Source organism: Lottia gigantea (assembly GCF_000327385.1).
Source record: "Lottia gigantea unplaced genomic scaffold LOTGIsca_1, whole genome shotgun sequence".
In the NCBI taxonomy this organism is placed as follows: domain Eukaryota; kingdom Metazoa; phylum Mollusca; class Gastropoda; family Lottiidae; genus Lottia; species Lottia gigantea.
Window position 1 is genome coordinate 5,516,005 of NW_008706746.1, and position 23,150 is coordinate 5,539,154.

Consider the following 23,150-nt stretch of genomic DNA (forward strand, 5'->3'; position numbering starts at 1 on the left):
ATATGACATGTACTTTCTGTACAAATCGGGTTCAAAGTAGACAATAATAACTTCAGAGAGAGTATTATCCCAATATTATACTAGAATATCACTCTAAGTCAAGTCTAGTCCGAGTTGTATGAGATAAGCATAACTTGCCAGTAACACAAAATCTATAGTGAAGCTGATAACAATCAAGTGGACAATTCAGAGTTTTCATATTACCTTCACTTGAAGATTAGCCATTCAAATACAATTCTACAAAAAATAATGACATTTATTCAATTTTTAAAAATTGATAATTAAGAATTTACAGGAAGTGAAATAAGATCAAGAATTCATTGAACAGATGAGATTCACAGAAAGGCTATGATTATCATGGACATATGCAATATTGATCACAGACTAATTCCAGGATATCAGAGCACCAACCAGCATTTCGTTTCATTTTGATGCCTTGCAAATATCTACATTCAAAACTCAAAAGTTTTGGATCTACAATCAATTATAAATTCCCTTAGTTTTGATATAATTATTGCCATTAAGTTGTTAATTTCATAACAAGTCTCACAGTACAATGTTCTTGTTCAATAATGGCTGCCTTTATAAGTTACAAATTACTTCTAGGCCTTAACTATTTAGCAGGTCTTGCTGCAATTAACTTCATAAGCAAAAAAAGTTTTACATCTTAAGAAAGAGAATGGTAATTTACCATATATACAATGCATTGTGCAGGCATACAATATTACAATGATCATTATAGACTTCAGAATAAGTACTTTATATAAAGTTTACTAAGATAACAAGTAGGCACTTTTAACAATAACCAATAACAAAATCACATATATATCTTTCATTAAAACAACATAAATACAAGCAAATAAAGTTGAAATTTTATAATAATACTCTTTAACAGATAATTCTGATGCTAACAAAATATTAACATGCTTTTTGGCTGTACCCTGTTAACATATAAATCACTGATAGCCAAAAAAAGCTGCCTATAACCATCAGGTGCAGAATGCTTGGTAAAAGAAAACTGATAAACAATGAGGTGGCTTAGGCTAAAGAAAGATTATTACATAACAAGGGAAGTAACTCCACTTAATGAGGAATAAGATGACAACTAGATGTGGTCTGAAGCAGATCTACTACTGAGCAAAAACCGATATAAATTTTTGTCCATGATGCATATCAAGAGCTGCATTACAAAATTGAACTCAAAAGCTACCCAAACCACCGATTGGTTGGGTAAAGATATCCTTAATTTTTAAAAATACATTAATATTTCCAACTTGTTCATGTAAATGTTCAATCAAGGCCATAGTGGAACGGAGGCAAATGCCTTACGTTGGTAACGACAACCAAATTTAAGAGTCTTGTTTTTATATTGATTTGATACGGCCTTGTCAATCATATATATCAAAAAATGAAAGTTTATAAAATTAATGAATATTTCAAAACTTTTTAATGAGTTGAAAGGAATATAAATAAAATTTAATCTTTAAGTTAAACCTCTTATCAATATCAATACGATAAATCACAGTAGATTGAAGTGGTGTTCATACCAGAATCATCAGATCTTTCCTGATATAAATGAAATGAAATGAATGGAGTTTTACGTCCTACTTTTCTGCACTCTCCTGACATAAGAAATGCCAGCTGTTTTAGACCAAGTTATCTGATAATAGACACTTTCACTTTTTCTAGAGCCTGTGCATGTAACCAAAAGCAATTTTTGGTATAAACACAGCCATATTTGTAGAGATGACACTTCCCTTTACCAACACAGCTATTTTCTGATAGAGATTAAATCAAGAGTTCTGTTTCCATTGTTGATGTATGTATTGAAGATGATCTGAGGCACGCTGGCTAATATTTAAAGCTGGATGGAGTTTAATAAGGCCAGGTTCACCCAATAATGATAAACCACAAATACCAAAATAGGCATGGAGTGCATCTACAATATAAACAACATAAATTATGGTGTCCCCAAAGTAAATTTTTTAATTCAATGTTTTTAACCTGGAGGTACAAGCAGACACCACAGAGAGAGTAGATCCTGGACAATATTAAATAGTATTATTCCAAGATAAACACTGAAAACTGTTTACAACAATGCACTGCTGGGAGCCTCTGGACGCAACAGTCTAACAGGTTGGTAAAAGTGCTTAATAGTGACAAGATTGTTAGTAATTTTACAAATTTTGTCTATTTTTTCTTTTTCCTTCTTTGATAAATGAATTGTGCTAATTATCGCAATGAATTGTATCGTTTGGTGAGTATTGTATAGTATATTGAGAATCATTGCAGCCCTATTGGTAACCAAGGACCTAATCATCAGTTTGAACATCACAACCTGATATCTATATATTAATAAAATGACTTATAAAAGACCATTTTAATTGTTATGAGTAAGAAAATATTACGAACCAGGAGAAGTTTGAGGCCACTTTGCAAATCCACCAGTTATATCTGACTGTGTTTCTAAAATATATCCTCTATTAAACTCTGCATCAGACAACTCAAATATTTCTAGTATCTAAAATAGATATTGTATTAAGTTTAAAACTATATAAGTTTTTATCATAAATCATTATTCATTATATATTTTTATATATCAAATTGGAGATTAGTTTTAATGTTACCTATAGACCTTATTCACACATTGGCCATATTGGATCCAGTCACTGCAGTATAAGTGTGACCTTGTAGTCTTTAATGCACCTTTCTCCAACCCACTAGCTCAAAACTGACAATATTTTACATCATTAAAGTGGAATTGATTAAGCTACTTAATGACACTTTCAGATGAATTTTACCTTCACACATTTCTGAGAAAGGGCAGATTTAAGCTATTTTTCTCACTGTCGATCGGGTGTTTAGTGATGTCACATAGGCTACATGTATTCATTCACATGATGTCCCCATCTTATCAATAGATGACGTAATTTGAGTAATCAACCTCACTTTCAGAGCCTCAAAAATGAAGCTTGAATAAGTTCTAATAAAATATTAATCTAACTTTGGATTATGAGATACCAATACATGTACTAATAAAGTCAATTATGTAGGTTGTGCAGATTTAAAACTTTTTGACATTCATAGATTTATCTGAAGGAACTCATGACAAAAGGAAAGAAATTAGATCTACCTTTAATGTAGCTCCAACCCAGAAAGAATAACAAGTATCAACTACTTTATTTGGTCTACCATTAAACCCTGATGACTGACGAAATATACACCATCTTTTTAAACGTTTTAATTCTTTCTGTGTGAATGTTGATTGTAATTTCCCCATTAAAGTTAAAGATGCTATTGCACAGAATGTTGGACCACCTGAAAATTGATAACAAAGCAATGAACCTTATTGAAATAAAACAATGTTCCACTTTGCTATTGAAAATATGTAATGCACAAAAATTTGCAACATGCAATGAAAGAGGAGCTATTTTACACTCTTTTCGATTTGGAACTATTGAGAAAATGTAAAAGCAATCTGCTTGTCTAACTTCACCTAAACACTTTTGCCATATCTGCACTACCAACCTGATTGACTGACAAAATCTAAAGGTGCTGAACTTTTCTATGCCTGGATTAATTTCAAAACATTCAGTCAGACCAGAAAGTATCCTACTTAGTTTGCCACTATCAATCAAGCATAGTATATATTTCTATTTGACAAAAGCTATACAGTAAATGTTAACCTACCATGGGCTTCAAGACCTGGACCTTGACCTATAGCGCCTTCATAAGTCTGAAAAGCAAAAAGTGATTAACTTTAGATTAGATACCATTTTAAAACACTTCCTGAAGCTGCATATATTTCTATATTTTGTTGATCTCATCGTTATACACCGTTTACAAGACCATTTCAAAATTTCCTTGTTTCAATCAATGCAAAACGATTGTTACAGGATGAATTAATGCTAGAATAACCTGATCTGAGTAAGTCTGGTATGTACCTCTTCAATGAAATAGGGTGACTTAGTAAACAGTAAGAGCGATTTTTTTCTTTTTCACATGAAAAACAGAACTCTAATATGATGGTCAATGATGTTGGCTTGCATCTTTCACTTAATGCAAGACAGTTATAATATTGTTTTATAAGCCTACCAATGTTCATTGTAAAGTGTAAAGGTTCTATTTCTACAGAGGAATACAGGGAAACCTACCACACTCTTTTTGATATATTCTACAGCTCTATCTATATCCATTCCACTCCAATCATTTAATATATAACATATACAACTAGCACAAAATACAAATCTCATATCATTCTCACTGCCTTCAGGTACTGCACAAAAACTGTAAAGATAATGTCTTTTAGTTACACTATTTATCCATATTCTATGCTCAGAAAAATCAAATAAACAATATAGCATTTAGACTTCAAAGAAAGATAACTCTAGTTAAAATTGGCTGAACTAAGAAATAAAAAAAAGAACTGGAAACATTTTTTTACACAGAGTTTCACACTGAAAACTTCATAAAACCTGACCTTTTCAGCCTGTGTCCCTACAGAAGTTGGACAAATAGAACTTGTTCTAATGTTTACCTTTCGAGAAAAGTTCGGAATGTTTATTTAAAGACATGTGCTGAGTGACATTGATGATGAAAAATTTTCCAGTGACAATATTTTGCAACTTATTTGACTCTAACAAACAAAATAGATAAACTGTGTTCTTAAATTATAAGTAAAATATTGATGGAAACAGATCACATAGTCACCATCTTGTATAAACTCATTCACAAGTTTTTTAATAACAATATGTCACTAGTTTCCTTTTAAATTCAAGGTTAACTATAAGGTTCAACAAACCTGCCATCTTTTTGTTGTAAGGCTCTCAATCCAGCTGATATAGCCCGTTTGTTTAGTTTACTGAGATCATCACCCAATATAACTAGACTAGATAATGCAGTATATGTATCAGCTATATGTCCACAATCATACTTTATACTATTCTTCTGAGCCTGAAATATATCAAAAAATATACAATATCAATGTCATATTCTCGTAACTGTGCCAAATTTATAATACCATTACTTGTTCAAAAAAATTCAAAATGTGTCATGGAGTTGGCTTCCAGTGCTTGCTCCTAAAAAATCTAATATAATATTTTTTTTATGTAAGGATTAATGTTAGCTAGGCAGCAGAGACCAAATATGAAGGGCAAATCAGCATTTTAGTAAGTATAATTGGGCCTCGAATATATCTATATAGTCAACAGAATGGTACATTCCCACATTGTCTGACAGAATTATGTTTGTGGGTTAGTAAAAGCAGTTCCATCTTAACCTGACATCTGATACCTACCTTTTCTGTGTCATAAAAACTTCCAATAGCTGGGGACCCTCTAAACCCACAACGATGTAAATTAGATTCTGCAAAATATGAAAGATTCTTTTTAATCAAACGTAGTATTATTTATCTTTTGGAGATATGCAATATAATGGAGAAAAAATAGGAATAATCGATTATGTTTATATTCTAAGTGATTTAAGTTTTAAAAAGCAAATATTATGTATGTTATTAATTAAGATTAAATCAAACTTTCGTTCAGTATATTTATTAGCTTCATCTTTAAAACAGTCACTTCAGTTAGGGTCTAAAGATTGTTTGTCAAATTGACCTTTTGGCCTTACCTGAAACACATCACAAAATGCCAAATGTTAGAAATTTGATTGGATAAAGGAGACCTCATCGTTTTTTCAGTCAAAAGGTTAATTTGAAGAACGTTCAAGAGGGGTGTCGTCGTAGTTAGAATCTAACTCAAGTGGCTATATCAAAAATAAAAGCTAATAAAAACAATGGAAGGAAAGTTTGGTCTCATTCTAATCAGAATGGTTATGAAACTTAGGTGTTAATAAGTTCCCTTGAATATTCATGACTATTGCATTGGGATATAATGGAAAGCTGTATCAAAGTGAACCAATAGCAGTTCTATTAATCACATCAAAGGTATTTCTGACACATGTCGTGAGATATTATCACAGATTACCACTAAACCTCTAATATGATTAACACAATCAATCTTTCTTGTATCTGCCTTAAGCAAAATATATATCAATACTTGCTAAAGATTTGAATAGTCATAATATATTATTATCTTTTTTATTCAATAAGTTATAGAACGCAAAAGTAAAAATTTATTTTTATGAATATCGTACCCTTAAAGATGGGTTTCCTTATTTTTTAGTGTCAATTTAGCAAACCATTTGATTAATCGTTTTATCTAATGAATTATCATGTATTCTTAATCATATCATTATGTTCTTATTACATAATTAAGAGTTTAAACCAAACATAAATGTCCATGTATATACTGTCTATTCATATAAGTATCAGCATATTCATTTTCATAATGAAAATAAGGGAACCCATCTTTAAACAATTTTGAGGCAAGTGCTTACAGTTCTAACTGTTCTTGAAAAATCTTTATATATCCTGTGGCATAAGGTTATTTAATAAGTATTTTTTCTGAATGAAAGCATTATGTCACAATAAGAGGTATAATTGAATATTCAAAAGCAGTGAATTTGAAACATCATGTTTTGATGCTTTTGAATGCCAAACATATCCCACAAAAATTGATATATAATATATTTCAGCTGACATGAACAAAAATCAATTGATTAGTAGAACATAGGATCTGATGTACCTGTCTGATTTGGTAGAACTTGTAAAGAATATATCCATTCAATAATATTATCTCTATCTTTATCCAATACATTTAAACTATCTAATACATCTATTCCAGATAAGGCAAAGAAGGCAATGGTCATTCTGAAACAATATTACAATGATACTTTATTAGTAATAAAAACTAATAACAGGACATAAGAACTTTCATACCGTAACAATAACAACTTTATGAACTATGGAACCTGTCATGTTTAATTATATTGTAAAATTGAAACAGAAACCTGCTATGTATAGAACTCTACCAGTATCATCAACATCTGTTGACAAACAAAACTACCCTTAAAGGGACAGATTCACTGTACTTTTGACCAAACATTTTTTAGCGTACCTAATTCTGAACACACATTGATATGGAGGCAGCAGTGAGCTGTGAACTCTAATACTGATAGGAGGCCCAAATTTTGACGGTGAGCTGTGAAATACTGAAAACAAATCATATGTCACTCTGTACAACATACCTATTAGAGTCAAGGGTGGCATATCTGCTTGGTAAAATCTGTAGAATTCGCTGAAAAAATTTGACATGCTTATCGTGTAGAAATTTCATCTGCTCTTCCATTCTCGATTTTACTTACATTGATTTCCTCACCTCCTTTACTAAAGAGTATTGATATAGTCCCTAACCTCCAGACACTTCATATTCTTGTAGTCCGAAACTCTTCATAGTTTTACTAAATAACATAATAGTAATGATAATGAATAATTTCTTAAAGATTAAAATGTGCAGCATGCAAATTTTCAAAAACGTCGTAAATTATTCCCGAAAATATTTATGATATATTATGCTATGTATCTCCTACTAGGTCAATTAACTGAGTTAGCTTTAAAATATTATTAGTTGAACTCCAGAAACTATTCTATTTTCAAGTCTATTTTCAACTAAATTATTCTAAGTCTGCTATAATCAGCTCTATTTTCAGCTAACCAAAATTGTAGTATTTTAGAAAGTTTTAATTGGTGTCGATTATTTTTGAGAATAGCTAGCTATTACATACGTGTAGGTTTAACCTCTAGTGACTACTGTGACTACCTACCTTTTGATTTCGGGGAAGGGAGGGTTTGATTCTCCCAAATGTACAGGCCTAGGGTGGAGCAGACACTTTATTTAGAAATTAGGATTAAGGGTCTTGATATTGGGTTTTCTTCTGTTCTTATTCTGATCTGAAATTAGAAAAAGTATAGTATCTGTTTTGTACTGATTGTTTTTAGTTTACTATGAACAATATTATCATTTAAGTTCTTATTTTTGAATATGCAACTATCATTTTCTGCTTATAGACATGGGGGAATTTCTCTTGAAGGCTCTTATAGTGGGCATGAACTATCTTGCTTGCTCGATTGCTGGTTGTATTAAACGGGACAACAAAGGGTGCTATGCCTACATTATGATGAATATTTAGTCCTATAGGTCTTGCTGTATTCAATGTCTCAATCCAATGGGCTTCCCTAGATTGACGGAATTTGGTAGTTTCATCTTCGGGCAAGTCAATTTCTATACGCTCAATTGGGACTACTTTTAGGGTTAGGTTGAGGGCTCGCAACTGTTCTATATATATAAACTACTATTGTAACTAACTTTAGGTTGAGGACTAGCAACTGTTCTAAATATATAACCTGTTATTGTAACTAACTTTAGGGTTAGGTTGAGGACTAGCAACTGTTCTAAATATATAACCTGTTATTGTAACTAACTTTAGGGTTAGGTTGAGGACTAGCAACTGTTCTAAATATATAACCTGTTATTGTAACTAACTTTAGGGTCAGGTTGAGGACTAGCAACTGTTCTAAATATATAACCTGTTATTGTGACTAACTTTAGGGTTAGGTTGAGGACTAGAAACTGTTCTAAATATATAACCTGTTATTGTAACTAACTTTAGGGTTAGGTTGAGGACTAGCAACTGTTCTAAATATATAACCTGTTATTGTGACTAACTTTAGGGTTAGGTCGAGGACTAGCAACTGTTCTAAATATATAACCTGTTATTGTAACTAACTTTAGGGTTAGGTTGAGGACTAGCAACTGTTCTAAATATATAACCTGTTATTGTAACTAACTTTAGGGTTAGGTTGAGGACTAGCAACTGTTCTAAATATATAACCTGTTATTGTGACTAACTTTAGGGTTAGGTTGAGGACTAGCAACTGTTCTAAATACATAACCTGTTATTGTGACTAACTTTAGGGTTAGGTCGAGGACTAGCAACTGTTCTAAATATATAACCTGTTATTGTAACTAACTTTAGGGTTAGGTTGAGGACTAGCAACTGTTATAAGCTACTATTGTGACTAACTTTAGGGTTGGGTTGAGGACTAACAACTGGGTTAGGGTTAGGTTAGGTTAACCTACACACACCCACATCCCCAATCCTTACAAGTAAAGCTGACAAGGTAACTGTACCAACGTAGTAACAGCGTTCAATTGTCGATCCTCATCTATTTACATAGGTTTTTTTTTTAGACATCTTGCGGGCCGCAAAAACATTACTGGTGGGCCGTAGGTTGCCCACCCCTGCGTTCAAGGGACCTTCCACTAACAGGACGTAAAATGTTTGTGAAAACTGTACACAAATATCTAGAGAAATGTGCCCTTAAAAGTATCTGAAAGTTTTAACTAAAATGCTTTAGTTGTTTAAGTTTTTTTACGCCAAAACAAATGTTTACGTAAGTCCGTTACGATTTTTTGAAGCTGTTAAAAAACTACTGTACGAATTTAAGTAGAACAAACGTTGAAAAATTTTTTTTTGTCTTCGCCTTGCACTTGTCTGGATATTTACAAAATTTCATTCAGGGAGAATATATTTTCTTTAATCCTATTAGGGATGAATTGTGCTCAGTGTAGTACAACCTATTGTTATAATGAATGATGAACAGTTCTTTCTAGTCAGAACATTCTTGATTGGGTACGTTCGATTTGTCAAGTAATTAAGGCCTGCCTCTACAGGGATAGAAAGTACGACCAATCGAACAAATTCTCAACATACATGTATTGTCTTAAATCCCAACATGGACGTGAGCCGAAATCAGGGTTAAGAAATAAAAACTACTGTATGTAATCAAGGAGTTCATTGTTGTATGAAGAGGTTGAAGGCTAAAGTACCTCAATGGGAGAAACTTTCACTGTTATAAGGTATGAAATTGTTGCTTATATTGTCTTTATTCATTGAAAAACCCACAGTTAGTTAGGTCACTTATTAACCGAAGCCTCTTCGAGAAACATAGGTCTTTCGACAACCAAAAAGGAATCAGAAACTGGCGCTCTCCGGATTAAAATTTCTATTGCTCATATATGTATGTAGACGTTCGTTCATCTTGTCGCTTTATTATCAAAGAGTGTTCTTTCCATATTTCAGATTTTTGCCCAGCCTGGTGGCACATGAGTGGCTTCGATGATAGGACCAATTCTAAATGGAAATAATTTTATGGAGGAAGAAGTCTTTTAAAAGGTTTGTGGGTATTTGAGTAGGTTGGTTGGGTTCGTATAGGAATATTTCCGGTGTGTGTTGGAACAGGGGGCGATTAGAAGCGACGTACGGATCTGCAAATCTATGTCCGTGTTCCTTAGAAGAACGGTTTATTGACGTGATAACTCATTCTCTGAGTCTCCGAGATGACCGGTGGACGTATATGTTGGTACGAGGTTTAGTTGCCCCATTGCTCCTGCTAGAGTAATCAACCAGTGAAGTGGATTAGCTCGTACCCATGTTTGTCGGAGACGGTATGTGAGCGAATGATTCCCTCCCTCGTATCCAACTCAGGTGTTGTTGGTTTTGAGAGGGTCATGGAGGTGGCAAATTGGGTGAGCATAACATGGAAAGACGACCAGGATCCCGAGGCAGGGTCGCGGAATGCTAACGAAAGTCGAACTGAACTCGAACTGGAGATATAGGTTTACTGGAAAACGCTCTAAAAATGTTATCAAGAAAAGTGATAAGGGTAGTTGATGTGTAATCTTGAATAGGCAGGATTATGTTAATGAAGCTGAAGCACAATTAAGTAATCTTGATTAGTATACTCCTATACAAAATCCTATTTACATGGAAACCACCACGTTAATTACAAATATTTTGAAATATCTACTTCAAGATTTCATTCAAGCAGAACAAATCGATTACCTTAAGCCAGACATAGTGCCCCGTCAAAGACATTTGTACACTCTTACGAAATTCCATAAGAAAATTAGTGGTTCTTACGTAATAAAAAGGACGCCCAATAATAGCAGATTGTGTTGGCGAGTTTTACAGGGTTTCAAAATAGAATTATTTAGATAATTTTCTGTCTCTCAGGTAAAAATACCCAAAGTTATAGCCATTTGAAGTTAGGGTGGGTTTGACATTTTTTTTATATTTAGGATTACGAAATTGTAGACCCTTTTGGAGTATCTGGAGAGCCAATGCAGCAAACAGTGTCTGGCGTGAACCATTTTTCCTAGTTTGATGTATCTAATACACTGTGATACCTGTGTATATTTTTATCTAGCATATTTTTCTTGTCCCATTTGGAGGCCCTCAATGGCCAAAAGCATTGGCACACGTTCTATACATGTCCAGTTATACCCTGAATGATCATGCACTCGGCAATTGGTACCAAGTTAGTTTGACTGCTCCTGGTTGTGTCTTTAGCTACATAACAACACTTGTCACACGTCGATCTAAAAGGAACTCATAGAATTTACAGTCACGTTTTTATTATTTTACTGAATAAATTAATGATCAACTTATCCTGCTCACTGTTAGAGATTGAAAAAAAAACACTAGTTACTATTGACAATTAATAATCTCACAGCAATTCAGAATCAACAGAACTACTTATTGATGTATTTCCATAGGCTATTATTTCCTTTATATTGAGCTGTAAAATCGTAGGCATGACAATAAAAAAGAAACAGAAATAGATGTAATCTTGAATTTTATTTACAAAAATGATATATTCAAAAGTTTTATTTTGTTTATTTACCACCAGATCTTACATAGGAAATAGCAGGTACAATCACCAATACCATTAATGTAGAAAATAAGGTAATAAATAAAAATAAATAAAACATGGCACGATCAACTACTAAGGCAACTTGTTTCCATTCATCTTGAAGATCATTATCTTCTTCTTCCTTATCACTTTTCTCAACAATTAATTTCAAATACTTCAACAGTTCTTCCATACCCGCACTCGAACGTTCATAAATATTTGAACGATGGTCCGAGTTGTTTTCTTGATTCGAGACACTTCGTCCTTTACTTGACCGGAAGTCAAAACTGTGATTGTCGTCTGGTTTGGAAGTATCAGAGGAATAAGAAGTTCGAACTCGAGCTGGTAGATCATTTAGAAGGCTTGATGTCACTTCCGTATCTTTATTAGTACTGGAAGTGATCATGATTCGCGGAGTTGGTCGCTTCTTTTTACCAGGAAGAGAAATACATTTACAATGAATAATCCTTCCAAGAAATCCCAGGATAAAATATCGAACCCAGGAAGGCACTTCTTGTACATTGGGAGGACTGTGATGTAGTTTCATTACCATAACTGTCATTATAACTGATACGGAAGACATCGCCATGGATAATGTCAGGTAAACTTCTACAAAAAAAAAACATACATCATTCTATTAAATATCAAAATACACGTAAAATACAATCTACACTTTGCCGTATTAAATGCCCAGGTTCGCTTATCTCCTGGTACCCATAAACAGAACCACTTCTACCGCATAGTGATTTATGATATGTATCGTAAAGTAAAAAAATAAATTGTTGAACCAAAACATAATTCGCCTTTCATTTTTCAGTTAAAGAACCACTGATGGCATTCCTATGGGGGATGGGAGTTTGCACTTTCAATTGTATTTATCATTTCACATAGTAAAGAATTGCCTTACCCAATTACTCGTCTCTAACTTTTTGATTAAGTGAAAATATGAGATTTTGAAATCGAAACTTTTTGAGGATTATGTAATTTGATTGGTTGTTTCCGAGAGTGAAAGACCTTACGTTCGCCATTTATTAGCTTAAAGATGGGTTTCCTTATTTTTTAATGTCAAATTAAGCAAACTATTTATCATGTTTCTTAATCATATCATTATGTTCTAATATTGCCTGGAATTAAAAGTTTAAGCAAATCATAAGTGTCCTTGTATGTACAGTCTGGATAAACAAAAAGACTTTTTGACCTTTCTTGATCGGTCACTCATTGGAATTCTGCTGGTAATTCTCTTCTTTTTTAGCTAACCAAGAATTAATTATGGACATGTGAGACAAACTGGTACTTTTCTGAGTCATTAGAACACCTCTACTATCTATTCATGGTCTCTTCTAAAACCACGAATTTTAGTACAATCGACTACTGAATCACCCCCAGATTATTATGTAACATTGCGCTGTCACAATTTTCTAAGGCTTCTCGAGTACCAGTTATATCATTGGTACCACTAAGAAGTAAAAGTACCCCAAGTTGATATCAGTTATCGAACCCATTTAAATTATTAATTAACTATCTTTTACTACCTACCGATTAATGGTACAGATTCTGACGTGGGCGGCATACTTTCAGCAACCAGCAACATAAAAACAGAATAAGACAATAGAACAGTAATACTGAGAGTGAGCTTTTCTCCGGCATCTGGTGGTAAACAGAATGTCAATACACTGAGAATGTTCAACCAGAAACAAGGCAGTAGAATGTTGAGTACATAGTATAATATACGTCTATAAATCATGATACTGATAGTCACATCGGGGAATACCTCGTCACTTATTGGATAAACCACTTCATTTCTCTTCAATTTATATTTAAATAATGTCCATTCACCGTTAGAAATATAGTTACTGACTTCCAACACTTCCGAAGTATTAACTAGATCAACTTGACTCTGGCTGTATGACCACGATCCAAATTTCTGGCTACAAAATTGGCTATCAAAAGGGAAGTAAGTAATGTCGATGTGACAAGAACTTCTAAGGCGAGCTGGTGGTGACCACATCACAGTACCGTCATTTAGTAACATCACGTTCACTTTCATAAAACCAGTGGTGTAATCATCGGCACTGTAATATAACATAGGCTTTAATGATAAAAGCCATTGATAAGGGGACGTAACTAATCTAAGACAACAACTTGAGAAACTTAGTTTGCTGGAGGTAGACTACAAGACAAATTTTCAGCCATAATAGAATATACATTATATATTTGTAAGAGCATGAAATAAGGCATATACTTTTAGGAAGTTTGAGTTTATGGATCATTTAGAGGTTATGTAATTTGCTCCATTTTGCAAATAGAATCCATTATTATCCTTGATACTCCTACACAAAGGCTGAAAAATCTTTTCGAATCTATTTTATGGCCGTCCACTTGTTGGGGAGGGAAGTAATAAAAGATCCAGCTCTCTAAGATGTACATTGTTAATTCTAAGTTCAAACTTACTTGTTATATAGAACGATATCTGGAAGCCAAAGTTTTTTAGATGGAACTCTAAATACTGTTAAACCATTAAACTCCGCAGGGTCCCATTTTATTCTTTCATCTTTCCAAGACTGTTAGAATATAAAAGTAAAAATTGTAAAGGTTACTGATGGAAACGGCTACCAGACAATTAACAAACAGACAATATCAAATTTTACCACGGATTACTTATTATAGATATTGATATTGATGACATTGGCAGTACCATTCTCTGCTAGTCATGCTTATAAGATGAGAAGAGCGTCTGTGAATTTGACCCAAGTCTTCTGGAATAGCCACAAAATAATATTTAAATAACCATATATTGTCCCGAGAGAAAGGTAACCCGAACCATAAAGCTTGCTGGGGAGACAATTTGCTTCTAGCCTCGTACCCATGAAATGATCAAGCTACATTTGTCATATTCATATTCAGTAGTTCATATTTGTATTCTCAGTGTCGTATACGGTACAGAGCAAGGTATTAAAAAAGAAAAAAATGGATTGAAAGATCGACCAAGACTGTTGACATAGAACATACATCAAAAGTTAATCTATTGAAATGAAGATTTATGTAAATAAAGGAAGGAAGGCTGTATTCACGTCTCTTTACCATAATAGTTGGTGATAAAACAAATGTTTTCTAAATCTCCCTAATAATTGATTATCGATTAGCTAGAGATTGATCAGAATCTAGAATTAAAATCTTACCCATTCCAGCCAGGCATTTAATGTCAGGATTTGATTCTTCTCGTCCTGAAATGACAATAAAAACATAGGATTAATTATTGGTCTGGTTTATTTAAAAGTGAAATATCACGCGTCTTTATCTTCTTATGTGTTGAATCACCACGGAATCTTCTAGTGCAATGTCAATCATTAGTTTCATTGTAACAATGCAAAGCTGAAACTAATTCCACGCAATTCCCCTGTTGAGTATTTTAAAAGAAAAAATAAACGTCATTCAACAAACTGTATCACACTTCATCACAGGTTTCCTATAGTATTAGCAAAATGAAATCAAATAATTATTATCATCCTTGGAAATATTTCAGCCGATTCAAACTTAATTTTCATCGAGAAATGTACATGAATTTCATAGATTGAAAGACACCATTATGGGAGTCAGATCGACTGAGTATCTGAGAGCAGAACCTTTTCTGATATAAACTGTGTCGGAGCGCACTGTCTACTGAGATATTGCAGTTGCCACGAATTAGTTGTTCTTTTCAACCTTTGAGCAAAAAGGAAAATGATATTTGCGTTGATCTGAGCTTTCGAGAGCTGTGATCATCCAGTTAGTCACATTTACCAGCAGTCAATTTATCGAGCGTTTCCCTAATGTGTCGCTCATGTTTCTCTCAAATCCAATGTAGATTGTTTGAATCGCCAGTCGACCCGAGCCTATCTTAATGAAAATGACTACAAATAATCGGTGGAAGAACCACCATATAATGTTTTCACTATTTAGTAATAAATTGTTTTAATAACGTGTACTGAATGTAATGAAATTGGTGATTGACGAGCGGCAGATGGTCACCATTATATCCATGTTATATTTCTTGGTATTTATTCTGATACAAAGACTTATAACGAGGACCTTTATATCGGTAACTAATAAATGAACTTAATAGATACCACCCTCTTTTAATTAATCTGTTATCTTAATATGAACTCGATGGCATTTAATATCCAGATAATCTTCGGTACTATAAGTTCATTTTCAATAATTTGCAATGCATAAAGAAAATCAAACACCTAAACTGGATTGCCACTTTCTTTTCAAGGAGGAAGCCTGGAAATTGTGGAGCATTTGATGGCCAATCGTTTACATGTCAAATTATGCATCGGATAAGGTCAAATCTTTGCCGATTTCGAAAAATTTTAATTTAATTTTAATGATAATAATTATAATCGTACAATACGTGAAGTGTACAATTAAAACTTACTATTTGGGCCATTGTTATAAATGGTGTGTTTAGAAAGATGACAATGATGTCAGATATTGCCTGTAGGTTGCAAGCTCGAATCAAATTGAGTGAGTTTGATCAGACGACACGTTACAATAAGTTAAATGATTGAAACCAGCTCCACACTTTCGTTCTAAATTAACAATTGTAATTGTTTGAAAGATATGAAATTGGCACGGTGCTATAGATTGTTTTAAACCGAGATATTGGCGAGACTGAAATGAGAAAATACAGAATCGTCAGGAATAATTAGAAAATGTCGGTGAGGCACAATTTCAGTTTTGTGAAGTTTGTGAGACATTTTTCAATCATTGGTTCTACGATCTAGCTTACAAAACTATTAAGCCGACAAATTAATGAATTAAAAGTAGGTCTGTGTTGTGTTGTTTTTATAGAATTGTATACCTATCTCAAAGGTGACAGAGTTCAAACTTCATATATGCAGAAATTGTAAATAAATCCTTTCGCCCAGTGATCAACAAATTATTAAATTTGTGTTAATTATATATAAGAGGTATTAATTAGTAGTTTTACGAACTTCATTTGGTTACAATTTTTCATAAACAATCACATTTTCAAAATCATTTCTCTATTAGCTTATTTCCAGGTCCTTATTACGACTATGATTACATTACATATGACAGTTATATTTTATCAACATTCCTTGTATTTGATCCAAATTTTGTCAATTTCCCAAGTAGTTAAGTTATCAGAGAGCAAGACAAAGCATTCTAAATTGCGCTGATGGTGAAAGAAAATGATCTGGATGAGGTTGATTCCTTTCTTCTGAAATTTTCTATTTTAAAGAATATTTCTGAAGAAAACAAATGTTTTGTCTCACTGAAACAAAAATATATCAGTATTAAATAATATCCTTTCAACTGTAATTGTGTTTAACTTGCATAATTCTGAATAAATGAAAATTTTATATCATCTTGCCGACAGACCGACTCTCTATGGTTATTAAACTTGGTTAATGTCTAGAAACATCAGAATAAATTAGTGTTTCTTGTGTAATACAAGACAGATATAGAAATGCTTGAATTCAATATTTTTAAAATATTCTTTGCACACTATCATTGTTCTGTTGGGATGCATTATACCAGTTCGAATTTCCAATAGAAAAAAGCTTCGTGCATTAATAACACCAGAAACTTTTCCCCGGAGCAAAAGAAAGAGCTTCTGTGTGATCTTACATAATCATTGACTACTGTTCATGATAAAGAAGCATCTGTAAGAGAACACAATTCCTTCCTTACCGAATAACCATGGCACATGTTTCGTTGAAAAGGAAACATCTTAAACCCAGTTGAATTTGATTGGTTAAAGCAATTATCATCAGGTTCTGTCAAAAGGTGATTTTGACGATTGTAGACCCTTCTGTGAAGTGGCTAGACTAAAAATAAAAACTAATGGAAAGATAGCTTGCCAGGCAATGTAACATACGCCAACTACCAGCTGTCAGAAATTATAACTGAGTCTTTATAAAGTGGCTAAATAATGAATTTTTAAATCAAAACAATTACTAACAAAAATAACCATTTTTTCAGAAGCATATTTGGAATACCAGAAACAAAAACTCTATCCTTCAACAAACAAAAAAGCAGTAAAACTTCTTAAAAAGCAGTATACACTATCAGTAAGAGCTATGTAGATCGAGGATCTACTACTTTGTATCGGACTGCGTTATAAACAAACGTTTATATAATATAATATATCCCATGTGGTATATAATAGAATATTCCTTAATTAAATGTCAAATTATAGGTGAAATTCTACTTAATTTATCATTGATCTGTTGATGTAAAAAAATCTTATACTTTAAGATGTAGTTATCTATCTAGTAGCTGTTGAAATTCTCGAAGAAAATCCAAAGAGAAAATCGATCCCTGAAATAACAGACAGACAAATCAGTTGGGTTCATATTTGTTTATTCAAAATTAGTCCAGTGTGATGATTACGTTAAATATCAAACTACACTATTTGACCAGTTACTATATAACAATATTTGTACATTCGACGATATGGTCAGCAATATAAATGTTCCAAATCGAACTCAATAGCAGTCAAGCAAAAATTCACTACCCTTTTATTTTAGGCAATTGAACAAAAGCGAATATAGGGATATTGGTGATTAGAGATATTGTTTTACTTATAAAAATGGGTAGACAATATAGAATGCCCATTAAAATAAATTCATATCAAATTTCCATGCAAATATCCAAGATGGAAAAGAACAAAAACTGATGCATATTTATTGGTGAGAACTTGAAGTTGTCCTCCAAGGTAAATTGTTGAAAAGACTATAGTATAGAAAGCTCAAACCATCTAAAAAAGAAAAAAGCCAAAGCTTAATCGTTATTAGAATCGTTGAACGTTCTCAATAGAGAGGAGATACAAAGACGGCTTTTATTCTAAGAAACCTGCAATTTTATCTAAACATTTCGGGAATATAGAATTTAGATGAATATCTATTTGATAATGAGATTTCTTAACTACAATTTTGATTTTATTAGATCAATATTTTGTCGACACTTTTATAGTAGTAGTATAGTACATATTATGCCATAATACGCTGCTTAATTTTGATTAAATTGATACTAACTTTACTATTATATAACAAATAGGATATTTTAACTTTCAAGTAAAATTGGATTGAGAAGTAACAAACATAACATAATCATTGAATAAAGAAGTTGTGCCTTTCTTTTTCCCACCTAAAGCTTCTGATCAAAGCATTTGATACTCTTACTATAATCGTTTCACAATTAATTCCCTGTAGAGATTGTTGAGAAGGTCAAAATAAAATATCAGACATTAATCATACCATAATCTTTTACATCATAATAAAAAAAATACTAGTCATTAAATCATACTTCGAGACTAACATGGAATTTTTAATCCTTTGACAGCCATGAATCAATCTGCCAGAAAAAATATATAAAGCCATTTTAAAGAAGGATTATTTTTCAGTAAACAACGATGCACACATCAATGGCAAATTACCTCCGGATTTAATGTACATAATGTTCCACCAAAATTTGATTTTCATCATCACTACAGGGTTTCATCACGCAAGGGTATTCAAGTCGACAAGATAGCTTCACTCATGACTCATGATATTTCCGACAAAACTCAACAAACTACAATTTCATATTAATGTATGCCCGTTTATCAATATGTATGTGTTATGTCATATGCAAGACAATATCAAATAATTTGGCATTCGACAGTTAAAGCACATCACCATGTCTGAAATTGCTTGTTTCATTATTTCTTAGGCCTAATACAGCGATTATCTACCTTAAATTCACAAATGTGCTAGATCTAAAAATGTCAATGCCTAATAACATTTGCCTTACCAACCTAATTTGAAATACCAGTTACACTTTTCATATTTAAAACCATCGTCTGGTCCTCCTTCAATATAGTCAATAGCAGTTGACAAGGATCAAGTCTTTAGAATCCGTATCACTTTTCACAATGCTATACTCTACAATCAAATTAAAATGTACCATAGTCGTCTAGGTTGTCGTGTGCAGCTTTTGCCGATGTTATGACGTCAGAAAAATCAAAAAGTTAGTGAAGCAATTATTAAGACAAATACTATCTTTATTTTTCACTATAACGTTTATAGATTTAATAGAATGTGCCAAAAATCTGAACATACTCTGATAAATTTTCAAGCAGAGATAATCGTCAAATGATTTCGGAATTTCTTTGAACTGTAATAAGGTAGTACTTTCTATCAGGATGCGTGCAAAGGAATTATCTTTTAATAGCAATGAGTTAGTTAAAACTAAAATAAATGACATTAGAGCTGCGATATTAAGACCAATGGTAGTGGTTGAACGGTGATAAAGTGTTATGTGTCTCATGGGTATTAAATGTCTGTGTCTTGATTGTAAATATAACATAATCTCAATATTCTCTCTTCTAGTTACAATGAAGTGGACTATGAGTACGACCATGAATTAAAAATCGACTCGTGGGTCCTCATAACTTACTAAAATATCTTAGAAAAAATATCTCACAAAATTCAAGAACAACATCCAACTCGTTAAAGTCATTTATTACTCTTTTCGAAACACCTGATTGGATCTTTTTGGATGAGACAACTACTATACAATTTTTACTCCCGATTTTGCCATTCTTTGAAAATGACTTTTGATTCACGAAATTGCCTATGAAATTATTCTATGAATGAATTATCATTTTTAAACACAAAACATCTCAAAATGGTACATATCGTCATTCGTATAGACCCCACTACTGTTACAATAATAATGTATGATTAAATTGAACTCATCTGTACCACTTTCCCTAGGAAATCATGTAAATTTACATTAATTCTGAAAAAGATTTAATTGAAAGCTTCGCGGTTGATGTGAAATTAGTTTTTATTTGAAAATGATCTTATTAAGTTTCGTGCCACAGGATATAGGTTTAAAATGAAATATTTTGATATTTTACATGTTTGTTACCAGCATGGCTTTTTTTACCATCACAAGTAAGTAGTTTGATCTATAATCAAATCATCATTATTTCTGTAACCGATGTTGATATATGCACAATTACCATGTTGGACGCATATCTGGATTGATTACGTGCAAACTATGTAGAATTAGTCATTAACATAACATATAAAGTTTAGGTACAAATTGTCTTTCAGATTATAATCTCGGTATTACAGTTCAAAAAACCTCTCCAATAACCATTACCAGCAACCGTCAACAAAATGATAAGATATGAGGCAATTGGAGTCAGTCAGGTACATACGAGTTTGAGTAGTCCTAAATCATTCCAGTCCAAGTCAAGTTTTAGACCTTTCATTCATTCAACATCTTAATTTACGTTCAATCAGAGCTAATTCAGAGTATTTCAATAATATATTTTATTAACCGGATTTTGACATTAAACCAATATATAAATTGGTGTGGATCTGTCTGGCGAGGCAGGGAGTCTTCACCATTCCGAACCTCATGGCTAATAAATTTATAAATCAAACTATATCTAAGAGAAAAAAATCTGTATATAACCTGCAAACAACTGGTACCACAATCTGATCTGTATTAGCCAGGAATTTCAAAATAATAAATAAACCAATGTACTTACCATATCCATGACTTGAATAAGATTGTAATTAAACGATACAACTACACGATGTGATGAATTGAAAACGGGCCGAACACTGGTGTCATAATTAGAGAATAATTTATGTAATAATCGTTGTTCATCCGGTAAAACTGAATCTTCAGCTTTCAACTGTGTAATAAACACCAATACCACCACTAACCATCGACCATATTTCTTTAAAACGTCCGTTTCCATTGTATTGATTCCTCATTGAATCAAGTCGCAAAAAATTATCTCCCAATTTTAATGTTTCATGGTAGATAGTTCCTCGTTAGTTCAACCAAATGTGTGCTTCGATGAGAAAATAATATAAATATCTTGTTGACTGCCAATATCGTCCACCTCTATAAATTATATCACAATATCGATAAGTCAAACGAAAGGAAAGTGAAATAGATTTTCTTAACTTAACTCGTTAACGCAGTGAATAGCATTGGAAGAATCCATTAAAGATACATTGACTTCAATACAGTAGTATATAGAAAAAATATGGCTTAAAACCAACATGCCATTAATACTGATCGTCAATTACCTTCGCAATCTGTAATTATCTTAAAATTCTGAGTCTCGTCGTATTTTACGAACAGAAAATATTATTTATTATCACACCATATTGAATGAACATGCCTGTTAATACTTGTTAGTCGTCAAGTGAACCGGACTTGTACACCTGGAATTCCTTTCACTACAAATTACACCTATATAAAATATCTTACTCTATTATTTTCTATGACTAAGTAATTTAATAGTAGTTATAAAGCATTGACAAAATAATTTAGTCGGGCTAAAATGAAAGGAAGTTTCTAGATGGCTTTGACTAGCTCAAAGTGTTTCACATACTCACAATTGTGACAAAATTAAATTAACAAATTCAGGTTTCGGTACGCTTTAGTACGCATTTGGTGATCATTTTCCATATAGAGGTTATTATTTAAATACTTGCATATCTTTAGGATGATCCGATACCGAAGTTAACGAGGAAAAAAATTCAAGGCAGAACTTTTAGGCGCAAAAATTGTAATTTGGGTGAGATATTACCATTTTCTCTTACCAATCTAAGCTGAAAAACGACATCTTTAGATTCTATTACAGAAATATAGGTCACAACCGTTAATAAGAGGCTGCCTCCAGCATTTATTGTTCGGATAATGAAAATAAGATAAAAACTAAAATTAACTGACAATCAAACACTTTTATTGAATAAATAACCTAACTAATTACAAAGATATTACCATTCAATCTGTACTTCTATTCAATAATGAGATACGTTCTTTCAATGTAACATTGTTTATAATTGAACATGCATTACCAATGTAACATTGTTTATAAATGAGATATATTCTATAATGAATTTCTTACCAATATAACATTGTTTATAATTGATGAATGTATTACCAATGTTGTGTACAATTGGAACATATATTCACATATCGTACCATATATTTTATAATTGAGGTATGCGTCGCTAATGTACCTGTGTGACGTTGAGACATACATGTATGTTCCTCTAATGTGACGTGGTTATAATACTAATAGACCAGTGGCTGAACTAGATGAGTGGGGGCCCTTGACATTTTTTTTTTTTAACATATGCTCACCTGCATTCTTTTTAAATTTTCCTGGGGGTGAGGAGTCCCTTTTTAGGATGTGGACCCGTAGACTTGGTTCAACCGGTCCCTGTGGTAGTTGTGCCACTGTAATAGACCTATGTACTACCAAATGAAACACTGGTAGGTATTGGTTAAAAATAATTTCGTTTCCAAAACTATTATGACTTAAATAGCCTCTGTTGATTGATTTCAAGAAAAATATTCTCAAAGATACAGATCATAGTAGAATTATCTTCATTCCATTCCGAAAAGTTTATCACACAAAATTATGTTGATCTGCGTTTTAAGAGAGTTATAAAGTGTGTCTTGTTATAAC

At 32.5% G+C, this 23,150-nt stretch overlaps 2 protein-coding genes across 2 annotated transcripts; both read right to left on the reverse strand.

Annotated features, from left to right (window-relative positions):
• Positions 1–1,793: 1,793 nt before the first annotated feature.
• Positions 1,794–7,244, reverse strand: LOTGIDRAFT_103205 (hypothetical protein; the record flags this gene model as incomplete). The annotated part of the gene is made up of 9 exons (XM_009045730.1): positions 1,794–1,939; positions 2,413–2,521; positions 3,134–3,318; positions 3,691–3,736; positions 4,155–4,287; positions 4,802–4,953; positions 5,297–5,364; positions 6,642–6,766; positions 7,144–7,244. 9 exons carry the CDS (start codon positions 7,242–7,244, stop codon positions 1,794–1,796), a joined length of 1,065 nt encoding a protein of 354 aa, XP_009043978.1.
• A 4,866-nt stretch (positions 7,245–12,110) lies between these two features.
• On the reverse strand, positions 12,111–21,332 carry LOTGIDRAFT_52481 (hypothetical protein; the record flags this gene model as incomplete). The annotated part of the gene is made up of 5 exons (XM_009045731.1): positions 12,111–12,259; positions 13,187–13,722; positions 14,102–14,211; positions 14,830–14,874; positions 21,204–21,332. Coding segments are annotated over 5 exons (969 nt in total), but the record flags the coding sequence as incomplete, so codon positions are not given.
• Positions 21,333–23,150: the final 1,818 nt, after the last annotated feature.